This window comes from Trichechus manatus, unplaced genomic scaffold (assembly GCF_000243295.1).
Source record: "Trichechus manatus latirostris isolate Lorelei unplaced genomic scaffold, TriManLat1.0 scaffold00054, whole genome shotgun sequence".
Lineage (NCBI taxonomy): Eukaryota > Metazoa > Chordata > Mammalia > Sirenia > Trichechidae > Trichechus > Trichechus manatus.
Window position 1 is genome coordinate 6744026 of NW_004443990.1, and position 18539 is coordinate 6762564.

General features: G+C 40.0%; 1 protein-coding gene across 1 annotated transcript in view; it reads right to left on the reverse strand.

Moving 5' to 3' along the window:
* Positions 1–18539, reverse strand: part of ANKFN1 (ankyrin repeat and fibronectin type III domain containing 1) — a 185304-nt gene that overhangs the window by 22357 nt on the left and 144408 nt on the right. The window contains exons 9-11 of the mRNA XM_004377902.1: positions 11624–11723; positions 11174–11306; positions 10590–10706 (exon numbers count right to left, since the gene is read on the reverse strand). Of these exons, the coding sequence (XP_004377959.1) occupies positions 10590–10706; positions 11174–11306; positions 11624–11723 (350 nt within the window). The remainder of the gene's footprint in view (positions 1–10589; positions 10707–11173; positions 11307–11623; positions 11724–18539) is intronic.

An 18539-nucleotide genomic window follows, 5' to 3' on the forward strand; every position in this document is an offset into this window, starting at 1 on the left:
GAATGTGTAAAAATTAAGCTGAGACCTGAAGGATGTGTAGGAATTAGCGAGGTAAAAAAGTGAAAGAAGAGGATTCTAAGCAGAGGAAACAGCATGTGAGATAGTAAAGGAGGCTGAGAGAGATGGGCCAGAAAGTTGGAAGAAAATCAAGAGAGTATAGTACCATGGAAGCTATGGGATGCAACAGTTTAAAAAATAGGGAGGGACCAAGTGTTTCAAATTCTGCTGAGATGTCTGTTTGAGAAGAGGACTTGAAAGTGTCCACTGGGAGGCCAAAGCAAGATGGCAGCACAAGCAGCTATGCAGTCCTATCTCCTCCCAATGCCCCCCAAACAACAACAAAACAACAATAAAAAATAAGCAGAAACTGGCAGAATCAATGGTGTTAGAACTCTGGAAACCAGACAAAGGATTACAGCAACTAAGCAGATGTTGAATCAAGAAAAAGTGACATTTCAACAGTTGGAAAACTTTGGTTTTCTACCTGGCTGTGCCTTACCCCCTGCCTGGATCAGCGTGACCATCTTAAAGTGCAGCAGACTGCACTCCCAGAGAGGGAGGCTGGTCTCTGGCTCTAGATAGACCAGAGTAGATACTATAAGCAAATTATTGTGTGTATCTGTCCTAACTTGTCTGGGAGCTGCCTGAAGGACTAAAACAAGTGCTTGTCTCAGTTTGCCCTGTCTTGGAGCTTGTGCAGGGCTGGGGTAGCAGGCAGCAAACTAGAGCTGTGACCGCCTGTAGCCCCTTGGGGCTAAACAGTGCCATTACAACAAAGAATAGACTGGAAAGAAAGGCCAGGGAGAGAGGTTCTTTCAGAAATTAAGGGTTTCAAAAGCACTATGTATATGTGGGAATTGAGAAATCCATACACGTGCTCAGGGCAAAACACATGGTCAGAAATTACTTGAGTAGACACTATGCTTTCACCTCAGGCTGATCCCTAGCTGAGCACAGGCCTGGCTAAATGTTGAAGAAGGGCCATGACACAAAGACGTTTTTCAAATACTGGGAGAGATTATTTTTTTCCTCTGGCATTCAAAGAAATCTCTGTCAAAACACTAGCTGAACACAGGCTAAGAAATAGTCTTCAGTGTCCAGGTATGTCCATCAAGGCAGTCTTTGGAAACATAAGAGAAGTCCTAAAACACATAGTTTATTATAGCCTTCAACAATAAACAAACCCAAAAGTCTGGAGAAGCTAAAGAATTTGATTTCCAGAGTTACCACATTAAAATAGTCAAATGTCCAGGTTTCAACAAAAAATAATAAGGCATGCAAAGAAACAGGAAATGATGGCCCATTCAAAAGAACAAAATAAGGTTACAGAAACTGCCACTGAGGAAGCACAGATAATGGGATACTAGAAAAAGACTTTAAAACATTAAATATACTCAGAGAGCTAAAGGAAAACATAGACAAAGAACTAAAGAAAATCAGAAAAGTAATATTGGAACAAAATGAAAATATCAATAAAGAAACAGAAAATGTAAAAAGGAAACAAATACTAGAGCTGAAAAGTACAATAACTAAAATGAAAAATTTACTGGAAGGGTTCAACAACATATTTGAGCTGGCAGAAAAAAGAATCAGTGAACTTGAAGCTGGACAATTGAAATTGAGCCTGAGGAGCAAAGAGAAAAGGGTGAAGAAAAATTAACAAAGCATAAGGGACTTACGGGACACCACAAAGTGGACCAACATATGCATTATAGGAGTCTGTAAAATGGCTGTATCGGTAGTAGTATTAGTAGTAGGAGGAGCAGCAGCAGCATCAGAACGTGTCTAACTTCAGAGGGAATAATAAGAATCACTATCAGCACAAAGCTGATTCCTATGAGGTGGAGGTCAGACATACCTCCTCTCTCCAACCTTTTTACCTTTTCTGACACCAGCCATCCCTCCCATGGCATGCTCTACTTCTCTACTGGGTTCAATAATTCATTGAAATGGCCACAAAGAACTCATAGACCATACTCACAGTTATGGGGTTTATTAGGGAAGTAATACATTACAATTCAGGATTAGAAATGACTCAGGATACAGTTTGTCAGGATACAGTCCTTTGGTCAGGACAGCTCAGCTGTGCCCACAAACAGGCCTCTCTCTTGGCCCCTCAGCCTCTTGGCCATGGTTAGACAAGTGTTACAAAGCTCTTTAGTTCTGTCAAGTGCCCAGAGGCATTCCAGTCCACCAGTAAGCCTCCTTCCTGAAGGCACCCAGCTCTCTCACTCGGTGGGTCAGCACTGTCACTGTAGCCACCTCATTCTGTGGGCTGTGAAGCCCACCGTGCTGTCTTGTGCCGGTCTCCTGTTTCTGCTGCTGCTTCTCATTGTCTCAAACCATCTCTGGTGTTACAGCTCTCTCTCTGTCTCCTGGGTCTAGGAGGTTCTCAGTGCAGGGAACCTGGGTCCAACGGATGCGCTCTCGTCCTGGCTGTTCTTCTTGATTGTAGTGAAGTCCCCTTTTCTGCCTCTGGGATTGGCTCCCTTTAAGCCTAGGGGGATGGCAAAACTGACCAATTCCCTCGTTAGGGTTCCATACACCTTATTTGCATGGTTCCACCCCCTCAAGTGTTCTATGCACCTTATTTGCATTGTTAGCAGGCTGTCCAATCCCCTTGCTGGGCCACAAGCACCTTATTTGAATAGTCCCACCCAATCATTTTGTGGGAGTCACAAAGACCATGGCTAGAGGTCCATATTAGTAATTCACTGCACGACAGAGTCCCGGAAGGAGATGAGAAACAGAAATGGACAGAAAGAATATTTGAAGAAATAATTGCTGAAAACGTCCCAAATTTAATGAAAGACATGAATGCACACATCCAAGAAGCTCAAATGAACTCCAAGTAGGATAAACACAAATGGATTCACACAGAGACACGTTATAATCAAACTCTCGAAAACCAAAGACAGAGAATTTTAAAAGCAGCAACAGAGAAGTGAATAGTTAAACACAAGGGATTCTCAATAAGATTAAGTGCTGATTTCTCCTCAGAGGCCAGAAACCAGTGGAATAACATATTTAAAGTGCTATAAGAAAAGAACTGTCTATCAAGAGTTCTATATACGGCAAAACCCAAACTAAACCTACTGCCGTCAGTCAATTCTGACTCATAGCGACCCTATAGGACAAACTAGAACTGCCCCATAGGGTTTCCAAGGTAGTAAATCTTTATGGAAGCAGACTGCCACATCTTTATCCCATGGAGTGGCTGGTGGGTTCCAACTGCTGACCTTTGGTTAGCAGTTGAGCACTTTAACCACTGCACCATCAGGGCTCCTTGATATATGGCAAAACTGTCCTTCAGAAATGAGGGCAAAATCAAAACATTCCCAGATAAACAAAAGCTGAGGAAGTTCATTACTACTAGACATTTCTGAAAAGAAATGCTACAGGGAGCCCTGTCCTTCAGATTGAAAAGATAGGACACTAAATTGTGTCTTAAAGCTGTATGAAGAAAAAAAGATCTCCAGAAAAGACAATTTAATGGGTAAATATAAAGGTCAATTTTATGGTATATTTGTGTTATAACTATCTTTATGTCCTACATGATTTAAAAGACAAATGCATAAAAATAACTACAGATTTATGTTATTAGGTACACAATGTGTAAATATGTAATTTCTGACATCAGCAACATAAAGATGTGGAAGAAGTAGTATAGGAACAGTTTTTGTATGTTACTGAAGTTAGGTTGGTTATCATTTTAATCTGTTGTTATTGTTAGGTGCCGTCGAGTTTGGTTTCAACTTATAGCAACCATATGTACAACAGAACGAAACACTGCCTGGTCCTGGGCCATCCTCACAATTGTTATGCTTTAGCCCACTGTTGTTGCAGCCACTGTGTCAATCCATCTCATTGAGGGTGTTCCTCTTTTTCGCTGACCTTCTACTTTACCAAGCATGATGTCTTTCTCTAGGGACTGATCCCTCCTGATAACGTGTCCAAAGTATGTGAGACATAGTCTTGCCATCCTTGCTTCTAAGGAGCATTCTGGTTGTTCTTCTTCCAAGACAGATTTGTTCGTTCTTTTGGCATTCCATGGTATATCCAATATTCTTCTTCAACACCATGATTCAAAGGCATCAATTCTTCTTTGGTCTTCCTTATTCATAAGATTTTCACTGGCTAATTCTTTTCAGAAGTAGACTGCCAGATCCTTCTTCCTAGCCTGTGTTAGTTTGGAAGCTCAGCTGAAACCTGTCCACCATGGGTGACCCTGCTGGTATTTGGGAATACCAGTGGCATAGCTTCCAGCATCACAGCAACACGCAAGCCCCCAGAGTACAACAAACTGATGGACGCACTGGGGTCATTTTAATTTAGGTTGTTCTAAATTTAGGATGTTAAATGTAATCTCCATGGTAGCAACAAAGAAAATATCTAAAAAATATACACAAAAGGAAATGAGAATGGAATCAAAATGGTTCACTGCAAAAAAATCAACTTAACACAAAGTAGCCACTATTGCAGGAAATGAGGACCAAAAAAAGGCATAAGACACACAGGAAACAAATAGCAAAATGGCAGACGTGAGTCCTCCCCTACTGGTAATTACTTTAAATATAAATGGATTAAACTCTTCAGTCAAAAGGCAGAGATTGGCAGAATGGATAAGAAAACATGATCCAACTACATGCTGTCTCATGAGATACACTTTAGATCTAAGGACATTGGTAGGTTGAAGGTGAAATGATAGGGAAAAAATTCATGCAAATAGTAGAGAAGGGTGACTATATTAATATCAAACAAATCAACTTTAAGTAAAAATCTTTTAGAGACAAAGAAGGACATATAATTATAAAATGATAAAAGGGTCAATTCATCAAGAAGATATAATAATTATAGAGAGGTGGGGCCAAGATGGTGGAGCAGTCAGACGGCTTCCTATGTTCCTTTTACAAAAAAGACCTGAAAAAACAAGTGATTTGATTGTATATGAATATCTAGGAGCCCTGAACAAGGCAAAGTTGAGGAATCGAACTGAGTGGCAGGGAGAGAAAGAGAGACAGTTCAGAAGCAGCAAGGAGTTGCCTGACTTGACCTGGTGGGAGCCGCAGCCCTTCAGCCCGGATCAGCTGGGGTTGTACAGAGAGGCGGGCATACAGCTACACTCGCTCGCTCGGGAGGCAGTTTCCAGATCGAGAGAGATCCGGCAGCGGAGATTCTGCTTCGACACTCCAAACCAGTGAAAAGCAGCACCCAAGTGGCTAAAGATAAGTACATGCATGTGTCCTTTCACGGGGATTTAAAAAACAAAACAAAACACACATTTGGGAAACACCTCTCTCCCGTTTACATCCTCCCTCCCCACCCTGCACCGGGTCCGGCTGGCTTCAGCGATCTCTGAGTCCCCTGGGCTGGAAGTAGATCCCATAAGGCACCCTGACCCACTCTCCTGGCCTTGGAGAGGGAACAAATTAACAAACAGGGAAGAAATAAGCTACCAGCTCCCCTAAGCTGGAAACTCAGGGTTGACACATCTCCTTTGCCTAGGCACAGGCATAAGGGGTCCACAGACTGCCTTCCACCCCATATAGACTTGTGTGGACCCATATCAACAGTGTAAGCCCTCACTACCACAGTACAACAGGGTAAACACCTGAAGTCTAACTTCAACTGTTTCAGCTGTGAAGTGGCAGATTTGTGATGCTTGACACTGCTTTGACATTTAAATAGGCATCTTACCCGTCCGCATAAGAGGCTTGAGGACTGGTGGCTCCACCCACGCCCCCTAGCCACCTGCTACAGGGGTCCAAGAATAAGTGCTGCCCCCCAGTCCCTGCAGCCAACAGAGTAGAGTGCTCATAGTCAAGCTGCAAAACTCACCTACCTACTCACTCTAGGGAACAGGGACACACTTTCAGACACTCAGGGGCAGCCATCAGCCTCCTGCCCTGCTCAGCGCATGACCCCCGTACTGCAGCCAGATACCTGTGCCTACACCAATCACCCATGCCTCTCTAAGACTGTAGGTGAGAGCCTGCACCACACACTTGGTGACAACTACCTGGACACCTGAGCTGAATCCATACAGGAAAATTTAATGGACTCCTGGGCACACATACTTAGTTACAGACCTAACTACCTGGTGACAGGACGTTAGAGCTTCAAAGGCACCAATAATCAAACTAGCACACATGAACAGGCTATTTGGGCATATCAAAACAGAACAAAACAAGAAGCTAGGACACACTAAACAAATATAAAATAAAATTATAATAACTTATTGATGGCTCAGAGACAACAGTCAATATCAAATCACATAAAGAGGCAGTCCATGATGGCTTCAGCAAGCTCCCAAAATAAAGTATCAATAAATTTTCTGGAGGAAGAGAATTTCTTGGAGTTACCAGAGGCAGAATACAAAAGATTAATATACATAACTCTTCAAGAAATCAGAAAGAAAACTTTCCAAAACATAGAGACTGCAAAAGAACACACAAAGCAGTAGTGGAACTTGAAAAAGTTATTCAAGAGCATAATGACAAATTTAATAGGCTGCAAGAATCCATAGAGAGACAGCAATCAGAAATCCAGAAGATTAACAATAAAATTTCAGAATTAGACAACTCAATAGGAAGTCATAGGAGCAGAATTGAGACAGTAGAAGTCAGAATTAGGGACACCGAAGATAAACCACTTGACACCAACTTATTTGAGGAAAAATCAGATAAAAGAATTAAAAAGAATGAAGAAACTCTAAGAGTTATGTGGGACTCTATCAAGAGGAATAACCTACAAGTGATTGGAGTACCAGAACAGGGGAGATATCAGAAAATACAGAGAGAATTTTGAAGATTTGTTGACAGAAAACTTCCCTGATATCATGAAAGATGAGATGATATCTATCCAAGATGCTCATCGAATCCCACATAAGGTAGATCCCAAAAGAAAGTCACCAAGACATACTATAATCAAACTTGCCAAAACCAAAATAAAGAGAGAATTTTAAGAGCCACTAGGGAAAAACGAAAAGTCATCTACAAAGGAGAGTCAATTAGAATAAGCTCAGACTACTCAGCAGAAACCATGCAGGCAAGAAGGCAATGGGATGACATATATGAAGACTTGAAGGAAAAAAACTGCCAGCCAAGAATTATATATCTGGCAACATAGTCTCTCAAATATGAGGGCAAAATTAGGGCATTTCCAGATAAACAGAAGTTTAGGGAATTTGCAAAAACCAAACCAAAATTACAAGAATTCTAAAGGGAGTCTTCCTGTTAGAAAATCAATAACATCAGATAACAACACAAGACTAGAACACAGGACAGAGCAACCAGATATCGACTCAGATAGGGAAGTCACAAAAATATATCAAAGCTAAAACACTGAAAATAGGGAAACAGAGATATCAATATGTAAAAAATGACACTAAAACAAAAAAGAGAGACTTAAAAAATGTAGATATAGGTTTTTCGTATGGAGGGGAAGTCAAGGTGATATAAAGAAATAAGACTGGTATAAACTTAGAAAAATAGAGGTAAATATAAAGGTAACCCAAAGGAAACTAACAATCCTACAAATCAAAATAAGAAGATATAAGAATTATAAATATATATGCACCCAGTAACAAAGTCCTAAAATATGTGAAGCAAACATTGATGGAACTGAAGGGAGAAATAGACAGTTCTACAGTAATAGCTGGAGACTTCAATACACCACTCTGAATAATGGATAGAACATCCAGCCAGAAGATTAATAAAGAAATCAAGGTCTTTAACAACACTATAAATGAACTAGATCTAACAGACATACATAGAATGTTCAGCCCAACAATAGCAGAATACAAATTCTTCAGTTCACATGGATCATTCTCTAAGATAGACCATATGTTAGGTCACAAAACAATTCTCAATAAATTTAAAAAGACTGAAATCATACAAAGTATCTTCTTTGACCACAATGGAATGGAACTATAAACTAGAAGGAAAACTGGAAACTTCACAAACATGTGGAAATTAAAAACACACTATGTAAAGGCATTCAACTATGTGGATCATAACAAATTATGGATAACACTGTGAAGAATGAGAATTCCAGAACACTTAATTGTGCTCATGAGGAACCTGTGTGTAGACCAAGAGGCAGTCATTCGCACAGAACAAGGAAATACTGTGTGGTTTAAAATCAGGAAAGGTGTGTGCTAGGGTTGTATCCTTTCACCATACTTATTAAATCTGTATGCTGAGCAAATAATCTGAGAAGCTGGACTATATGAAGGAGAATGCAGCATCAGGATTGGAGGAAGACTCATTAACAACCTGTGATATGCAGATGACACAACCTTGCTTGCTGAAAGTGAAGAGGACTTGAAGCACTTACTGATGAAGATCAAAGACCACAACCTTCAGTATGGGTTACACTTTAACATAAAGAAAACAAAAATCCTCACAACTGGACCAATAAGCAACATCATGAAAATGGAGAAAATATGGAAGTTATCAAGGATTTCATTTTACTTGGATCCACAATCAACGCCTATGGAAACAACAGTGAAGAAATCAAATGACGTATTGCATTGGGCAAATCTGCTGCAAAAGACCTCTTTAAGGTGTTAAAAAACAAAGATGTGACTTTGAGGACTAAGGTGCTCCTGACCCAAGCTATGATATTTTCAGTCACCTCATATGCATGCAAAAGCTGGACAATGAGTGAGTCGGAACTGACTCGACAGCACCTAATAACAGCAACAACAAGAAACAATCAATGGAACACAGAAGAAATCACAGGGAAATTTGAAAATACTTAGAGATAAATGAAAATGAAAGCACAACATACCAAAATTTGTGGGATGTAGTGAAGGCAGTGCTCACAGGGAAATTTAGCTGTAAATGCCTACATTAAAAGCTAAGAATGATCTTAATAACTTTATAACTCGAGGAAATAGAAAAAGAAGAGCAAACAAAGCCCAAACCTACCAGAAGAAAGGAAATAACAAAGATCAGAGTAGAGATAAATGAAATAGAGAATAGAAAACAATAAGGAGAATCACAAAACCAAAAATTAGTTCTTTGAGAAGATCAATAAAATCAAGAAACCGTTAGCTGGAGTGACAAGGAAAAAAGTGAGAAAATGCAAATAACTAAAATCAGAAATGTAAGTGAGGACATTACTACCAACCCTAGAGAAATAAAAAAGGATTATAAGAGAATACTATGAATAATTGTATGCCAAAAATTAGATAATCTAGAAGAAATGGAAAAATTCCTACAAACACATAAACTACACAAACTACCTGAACTGACTCAAGAAGAAATAGAAAATCTCAATAGAACTAATAAATGAAGAGACTGAATCAGTAATCAAAAACTTCCCAACTCATTTCCTCACCTTCCAAGAGAAGTCCATTACCAGATGGCTTCACTGGTGAATTCTACAAAACACTCAAAGAAGAACTAACACCAATACTTCTTCTTGAGGTTTCTTTAGGCAGTTTACTAGAAATGCTTCCTGGCATGCCTGGGCTGTATGGTGGGCTGTTGGGAGGGTCCACTAAGTGATCTGAACTTACTGGGAAAGAACTTTACTAAGGCACCAAGGAGCCACCTGGAAATGAACTTTATGCTAAAGAAAAAACATCTGAGGCACAGTGGCTTGGTCCAATGCAAGTGGGTCAGTGATGATAAGGGAGGGGTGGTTTGAATTCAGCACAGTCATCATGGCCCAGGTCCAAGAACTTATTCTTGATTTGAAGGAGAAGGTTCTGTAATCAATAGTGAGTTGAAATGGAGAGCACTGTTTGCCGAAACCTCTGAGGCAATTGAGGACACAAAGTGGTAATGGAGTAAAGCACAGGAGGGGCAAAAGGTACCTTTCAGAATTAATTGGGAATAAATAACAACAATGATAACAACTATTATTATTATTGCAAGGAGTCTAATTATTATTTCAGGGGTTCAAGAACTGAAGTTCCTCTAATTACAGGTTGGGGTGGAAACATAGAATTTTTTTTTTTTTTAGAGTTAAAAGATTTTATTAGGTGGAAAACACAGAAATTTTTTTTTTCTTCCTTTCAATGCCCCTATTATTATGCCTTGGCTGGTACAGCCTGGCCAAATACAGATTACATAGATTCCTGTTACGCAAATTTATGCTTATGTAATTGAAAGCTTCTTAGGTAGATATCCATCACTGATAAAGGCTCCGCATTCTCATGAAGACCTCCATTCCATGTAGCAAATTGTAAAAATATAGATAACATTTGCCAACTCAACATTTTTCACCTGTACTGTTTAGTGACACCAACAAACTCCTCTCATTTTGCGAAGTTATGAAACTGAGGCCCAGAAAGGGGAAATGGGTTGACTGGTTAATATCAAATCTGGAACTCAAGTCTCCCCACTCCTTTTTTAGGAGTCACTCTTAGATTCATCAGGAGAGACCCCTGTCCTTCTCACATGATTTCCAAAGACACAGGTTCCCCACATGAGCAGGTGTGCCACTCCGACTGTCCAAGAATCTTTCATATGCCTAGGGATCTGCAATAGGAAGGAATCCACTCTTTTCCTTTCCAGGTGGCTGATGGGATTGGTGACTGAACTGATTAAGGAAATTTTAGAAGCCTGATCCCTCACCTGTAGCTGGGATGTTGCTGCGAGCATCTTCTGCCGAGTTTGCAGTACTGTGGAGGAGGACATGGAGATAGGTGCACTTTGCCGCAACCACCTTATATCTTCCCACATACAAGACAGCTGCAAAAGAAGTCACAAGGCCATATCATCGTCCAAGCCAGTGCATGATTTAGGTTATGGCATCAAAGCAAAGCAGAGAGAAGGAAACCTGACCCCTGATGTTTGTTCTCCAGTCCATTTACAGATACATGCAAAACAACTTTTTGATCTCTATCCAATTGGAAAAAGATCTGAATGCTAATGAAACAGTCAGATCCACAGCTTAGTCTTTGCCAAGTGATCCCATAACTCAGAAGAGTGGAGACACAATCTGACAGGATGCAAGCTTCTTTGCTTTGAAAATGTAGTGTAGACACTACTTTGCAGTTTTTTATGGCACAGGTCATATTAGGACTGAAAGGTACCTTTGAGATAATTTACTCCCACCACAATACTTTGATCATTGGAGACCCCTGAACTAAGGTTTCAGAGATTTATGTGCAGTAACATCAGTGCAAAGTGGGAGAAAGTGAAATCAGAACTCATACCTTTGTGAACCACAGAAAATCTTGTGTAATGGAACTGGTGTGAGAGTCATCTATTTCAACAATTGGTATTTGATCTTCATTGGTGACTAACATATTGTCTTTGTAATAAAATATAACAGCTATGTAGAGTCCCCTAAAAAGAAAAATAAAATAATTGTCCTTAACCATCTCTTCTACCAAACTTGAGTTTTTTTTTTTTTTTGGGGGGGGGGGCGGATCTTTTTGCACATGGTAAAAGATTATTTAAAATATACCTATGAGCACTAATTATTCCTGCTAAGAATAGCAAGTTCACTGGCTAGAACTCTCTGAGAAATTACTATCTTGCTCAAATTCTAAGGAGAAAAGTGAACTTTGTTCTCTTAATAACAAAAGAAATTTCCACTGGGAACTAAAACAAGCTCATCATTGTGAAATTAAGACTTTCTGGAAAAACTACATGGGACCCACCGTTTTAAGGTTTTCACAAACTTGTTTGAGGAATGGAATAGGTGTTTCAGACTCCTTGAGACTGACTGCTTACGGCTCGTGGTTTGTAATTTTGAACTTTCTGGAACACAGAGAAAAATACAGTATAAATTCCATTTGGCAGGTGGAATTCCTACCTCTCAACCTCCTGCCTTCCTGTCCCCCACCCTCTTCAGTTATTCTCATCCTCTACTTAACCTGAGTTTCATGTAGAGATTCAGCTCATTCATTTCTACAAGAAGCTCTTATACCTTGAGATGCCAGTGGTTAATTCAATTAATGAGCAGCTCCTCAAAAAAGTTGGAGATGAGACACATTTAAACTCCAAGGGAAACCACTTAGGTGTTTTGTTTTTGTTGTTAGCTGCTGTCGAGTTGGTTCCCACTCATACTGACCCTACGTACAACAGAACGAAACACTGCCTGGTCCTGCACCATCCTCACAATCGTTGTTATGCTTCAGCCCATTGTTGCAGCCACTGTGTCAGTCCATCTCATTGAGGGTCTTCCTCTTTTTCGATGACCCTGTACTTTGCCAAGCATGATGTCCTTCTCCAGGGACTGATCCCTTCTGACAACATGTCCAAAGTATGTAAGATGTAGTCTCACCATCCTTGCTTCTAAGAAGCACTCTGGTTGTTCTTCTTCCAAGACAGATCTGTTCGTTCTTTTGGCAGTCCACGGTATATTCAATATTCTTCACCAACACCACAATTCAAAGGCATCAATTCTTCTTCGGTCTTCTTTATTCATTGTCCAGCTTTCACATGCCTATGATGCAATTGAAAATACCATGGGTGGGGTGAGGTGCACCTTAGTCATCAAGGTGACATCTTTGCTTTTCAACACGTTAATGAGGTCTTTTGCAGCAGATTTGCCCAATGCAATGTGTCTTTTGATTTCCTGACTGCTGCTTCCATGGGTGTTGATTGTGGATCCAAGTAAAATGAAATCCTTGACAACATCAGTCTTTTCTCCATTTATCATGATGTTACTTATTGGTCCAGTTGTGAGGATTTTTGTTTTCTTTATGTTGAGGCATAATCCATACTGAAGGCTGTGGTCTTTAATCTTCATCAGTAAGTGCTTCAGGTCCTCTTCACTTTCAGTAAGCAAGGTTGTGTCACCTGCATAACACAGGTTACTGAATCTTCCTGTAATCCTGATGCCCTGTTCTTCTTCATATAGTCCAGATTCTCGGATTATTTGCTCAGCATACAGACTGAATAGGTATGGTGAAAGGATACAACCCTGACACACACCTTTCCTGACTTTAAACCACAAAGTATCCCCTTGTTCTGTCTAAACAACTGCCTCTTGATCTATGTACAGGTTCCTCATGAGCACAATTAAGTATTCTGGCATTCCCATTCTTCGCAATGTTATCCATGATTTGTTATGATCCACACAGTCAAATACCTTTGCATAGTCAATAAAACACAAGTAAACATCTTTCTGGTACTCTCTGCTTTCGGCCAGGATCCATCTGACATCAGCAGTGATATCCCTGGTTCCATATCCTCTTATGAATCTGGCTTGAATTTCTGGCAGTTCCCTGTAGATATACTGCTGCAGCCGCTTTTGAATGATCTTCAGCAAAATTTTACTTACATGTGATATTAATGATATTGTTCGATAATCTGCACTTGGTTGGATCACCTTTCTTGGGAATAGGCATAAATATGGATCTCTTCCAGTTGGTTGGCCAGGTAGCTGTCTTCCAAACTTCTTGGCATAGATGAGTGAGCACTTCCAGTGCTGCATCCATTTATTGAAAACATCTCAATTGATGTTTCGTTTAGTCCATTAATACTCCATTAATTTTTTGTTATAAAATTAATATAAGCACATTACAAAAAATCTAGAGAATAGGGGGGAAAAAAAAACACAACCCACTGATAACATACCACCACTCTAGTACAACCACTGCAAGTATTTTTAGGCTGGTTTTTCCTTGTGTATATGTTGGCTTAAAAATAGTTGTAGGGATAGATATGATTGTCATCCTCATTCTGAAGAAGAAACGGAGACTGAGAGGTTAGATGGATTGACCTAGATCAAAAAGCGAGTATATGGAAAAACTAAGACATTCATCCCTTCATTAAATAAACAAATATTTAGTGGGACTGTACTATGTGCAAGGCTCTGTGGGTATGCCTGTTGCCACTGAGTGGATTCTGAGTCATAGTGACCCTATAGGACAGAGTAGAACTGCCCCATAGGGTTTCAGAGGAGCAGCTGGTAGATTCGAACTGCTGACCTTTTGGATAGCAGGTAAGCTGGAGCAGTTCAGAGAGCCCCGTGAGAAGTTTCTTTAAGAAGACTCAGTAGAGACAATTTCTAATGTGTCTGACTGTATTGACAGAGAATTTATACAATTGGAAAATATCTTTGGGATTAATTAGCTATAACCACATAGAAAAACAGGAAAACACACAGTAATAAATGATATTAATTACAGGGAAAGCAAAAAGTTATTCAGGAAAGGAAAACAATCACAGAATTGACATAACCATTATGATGTGAACAATAAATATTGATCTTACTGAAATTACAATATAAATATATTAGGAGGATGTAGGGGATAAGGGAACTGCATGTGCATAAAAGGGGATGGAGGAGTAAAAAAGAGATAAATTATCATCTTCCTTAGTCAGATAATGCTTAAATTTGAAAGACAATCAAGATGCAGCAATATAAGCGTGCTACTTAGAGATACAGAGAAACTATTTCAAAAAATTAGCTAAAAGGACTGAAATAAATTGCCTTTGGGAAGCATAAAATGGAGAATTGGTCTTGCTTTTTTAATAATAAAGCTGTTTAAAGTGCTTTACTTAAGTCATTCAATCCTTAAACAATAGCTAATTGAGGCATATATAATTATCCAAATTTTACATATGAGTGAAATGAGGGCTAGAGAAACATTAGGCAACTTGTTCAAGGTCACACAGCTAGTAAGTGTTAAGCCTGGATTTGAACTCAGGAAGTCTGGCTTCAGAGTCCATGCTGTTAGCCACTACACTATGGTAACTCTCACATTATGGTCACATAAAACTTAAATAAAAATGAAGATTAAATTAAGAAATAAAAACTGAAGAGGAGGCGGGGCCGAGACGGCAGGATAGCTGGACACTTTCTGTAGTAACTCATACAACAAAGACCTGAAAAAACAAGTGAATCAATTATATGTGACAGTCTAGGAGCCCTGAACATCAAAGCCAAAGTTGAGGAGTTGGACTGAGTGGCAGAGATAGGGAGAGACATTTCAGAAGCAGTGAAGAAACACCAGACCTGACCTAGCCAGCACCCCGAGGCTGGATAATTTGGTGCATGCGGGCTGAGGCAAGCAGTAGCGCTCAGGACCCATTTTACCACATCAGGAGAAACCGAGTGGTGGAGAATCTGCACAAGCCTCTGGAGCCAGGGGGAAGCGGTGCTGGATCTGCAAAAGTTAAGTGCAAGTGTCTAACTTACTGCGCGGGATCAAAATAACCGTTTCTCCTCTGGGACCTCCGTAAAGGAGAAGTGCTTCTCTTCCCCTCACCTGCCTCCTCCTCACTCTGCTCCAGTTCTGGTCAGCAGCGGTCAGCGATTGCTGTGCCCCCTAGGCCAGAAGTGGGACCTGTCGAGCCTGAGCCAGTCTCCTGGCTTTGGGGAGGGAACACATAAACAAAAACAAACAAACAAACAAAAAGAAACCACCAGCTTCTCTAAGCTGGGAGCTCAAAACTAACCATACCTAAAACAATCTCACAGCTTTGAAAAAATCACTAAGCCCCCTAAGCCAGGAACTCAGAGCAAGCACTGCCCCTTTGCCTAGGCACAGGCATAAGGGGTCCACAGACTTTGAATGCCTTTCACCCCTGCCTAGACCTGTGTGGGCCCATTCAACAGCGTAGGCTGTCAGTAGCATAGTACGATAGGGTATATACCTGAAGCCTATTTTCAACTGCAACAGCTAAGGGGGAGTGGCAGATTCGTGACATTTGACACTGCCCTGCCAACTAAGCAGGGTCCTGATCACCCACATCAGGGGCCTGAGAACTGGCGGCTTCGCCCATACTACCTAGCCACCCACGACAGGGGTCCAAGAATAAGTGGTGCCTCCCAGTCCTTACAGCCAACAGCATTGGGTGCTCAAAGTCTGGCTGCAAAACCCACCCACCTATGCACTCTAGGGGACAGGGATATGCCTTCCACCTAGGCACTCAGCGGCAGCCATCAGCCTCCTACCTTGCTCAGCACATAACCCTCTACTGCAGCCAGATACCTGTGCCTGCTCCAATCACCCCTACATAGCCCTGCCTGTCTAGGACTGTAGGTGTGAGCCTGCAGCACACACTCGGTGACCGATGACCTGGACACCTGAGCTGAATCCACACAAGAAAAGTAAATGGACTCCTGGGCTCAAACACCTAGTAGCAGCTCTAACCACCTAGTGACAGGATGTGAGAGTTTAAAAAATGCCAATAATCAAAGTATCTCACATGCCCAGCTTGTTTGGGCATATCAAAACAAAATAAAACAAGAAGCTAGGACACAGTAAGTAAACATACAATAAACAAATATAATAACCTATTGATGGCTCAGAGACAATAGTCAATATCAAATCACATAATGAGGCAGACCTTGATGGCTCCAGCAAGTGACCAAAACAAAGAACCAGGAAACCTCCCAAAGGAAGAGAAGGTCTTGGAATTACCAGAAGTAGAATTCAAAAGATTAATATACAGAGCTCTTCAAGATATCAGGAAGGAGATCAGGCAAAACTCAGGCCATCCCAAGGAACACATAGACAAAGAAAAAGAGGAATTTACAAAAGCTATACAAGAGCAGAATGACAAATTTAACAGACGGCTAGAATCCATAGAGAGACGGCAAACAGAAATCCAAAAGATTAACTATAAAATTTCAGAATTAGACAACTCAGTAGAAAGTCGTAGGAGCAGAATTGAGGAAATGGAAGTCAGAATTAGTGAGATTGAAGATAAAGCACTTGACACAAGTTTATTTGAGGAAAAATCAGATAAAGGTGTTTAAAAAATGAAGAAACCCTAAGAAATATGCAGGATTCTACCAAGAGGAATAACCTATAAGTGACTGGAGTACCAGAACGGGGTGGGGGGGGGGTAACAGAAAATATAGAGAATTGTTGAAGATTTGCTGGCAGAATACTTCCCTGATATCATGAAAGACAAGAAGATATCTATCCAAGAAGCTCATCAAACCCAACACAAGGTAGATCCCAAAAGAAAGTCACCAAGCTATATTGTAATCAAACTTGCCAAAACAAAGATAAAGAGAGAATTTTAAGAGCGACTAGGGATAAACAAAAAGTCACTTACAGAGGAGAGTCAATAAAACTAAGCTATGACTACTCAGCAGAAACCATGCAGGCAAGAAGGCAATGGGATGACATATATGAAGGCTTGAAGGAAAAAAATTGCCAGCCAAGAATTATATATCCAGCAAAACTGTCTCTCAAATACAAAGGTGAAATTAGGGTATTCCCAGATAAACAGAAGTTAAGGGAATTTGTAAAAACTAAACCAAAATTACAAGAAATACTAAAGGGAGTCCTCTGGCTAAAGAATCAATCAGCAAACAACCCAAGACTAGAACACAGGACAGAACAACCAGGTATCAACCCAGATAGGGAAGTCACAAAAATAAGTCAAAGCTAAAACAGTGATAATAGGGAAACAGAGACGTCAATATGTAAAAGATGACAACATTAAAACAAAAAAGAGGGACTAAATAGTGTAGTCACAGAACTTTCATATGGAAAGGAAGTTAAGGTGATATGAAGAAATAAAAGATTGGTTTAAACTTAGAACTATAGAGGTAAATTTTAAGGTAACCACAAAGGAAACTAACATCTACACATCAAAATAAAAACAAGAAAAACATGAAGACTCAGCAAATACAAAATCAACAACGATGAAAATACATAAAGAAAAATGACTCAGCACAGAAAATTAAGTGGAACAAAGAAACTGTGAACACCACACACACAAAAAAAATACATCAAAACGACAGCACTAAACTCATACCTATCAATAATTACACTGAATGTAAATGGACTAAATGCACCAATAAAGAGACAGAGAGTGGCAGAATGGATTAAAAAGCATGATCCATCTATATGTTACCTACAAGAGACCCACCTTAGACTTGACACAAACAAACTAAAACTCAAAGGATGGAGAAAAATATATAGCAAGAAAACAACAATCAAAAAAGAGCAGGATCAGCAAAATTGACAAACCACTGGCCAGACTGACAAAAGAAAAACAGGAGAGGATGCAAATACCCATATAAGAAATGCAAAGGGGGACATAACAACAGACTCAATTAAAATAAAAAGTAACAGAGTATTATGAAAAACTATACCGCAACAAATTTGAAAACCTAGAGGAAACGGATAAATTTCTAGACACACACTACCTACCCAAACTAACACAAAATGATGTTGAAAATCTGAACAGACCCATAACAAGAGAAGAAATTGAAAAGGTAATAAAAAAAAAACTTCCAACAAAAAAAAGCCCTGGCCCAGATGGCTTCACTGGAGAATTCTACCAAACATTCAGAGAAGAGCTTATACTAGTACTACTCAAACTATTTCAGAACATGGAAAAGGAAGCGACACTTCTGAATTCATTCTATGAAGCCAGCATAACCCTGATACCAAAACCAGGCGAAGACGCCACAAAAAAAGAAAATTGCAGACCAATATTTCTCATGAATATAGATGCAAAAATTCTCAAAATTCTAGCCAATAGAATTCAGCATCATATAAAAAATAATACACCACTACCAAGTAGGATTCATACTAGGTAAGCAGGGATGTTTCAGCATTAGAAAATCAATCGATGTAACCCACCACATAAATAAAA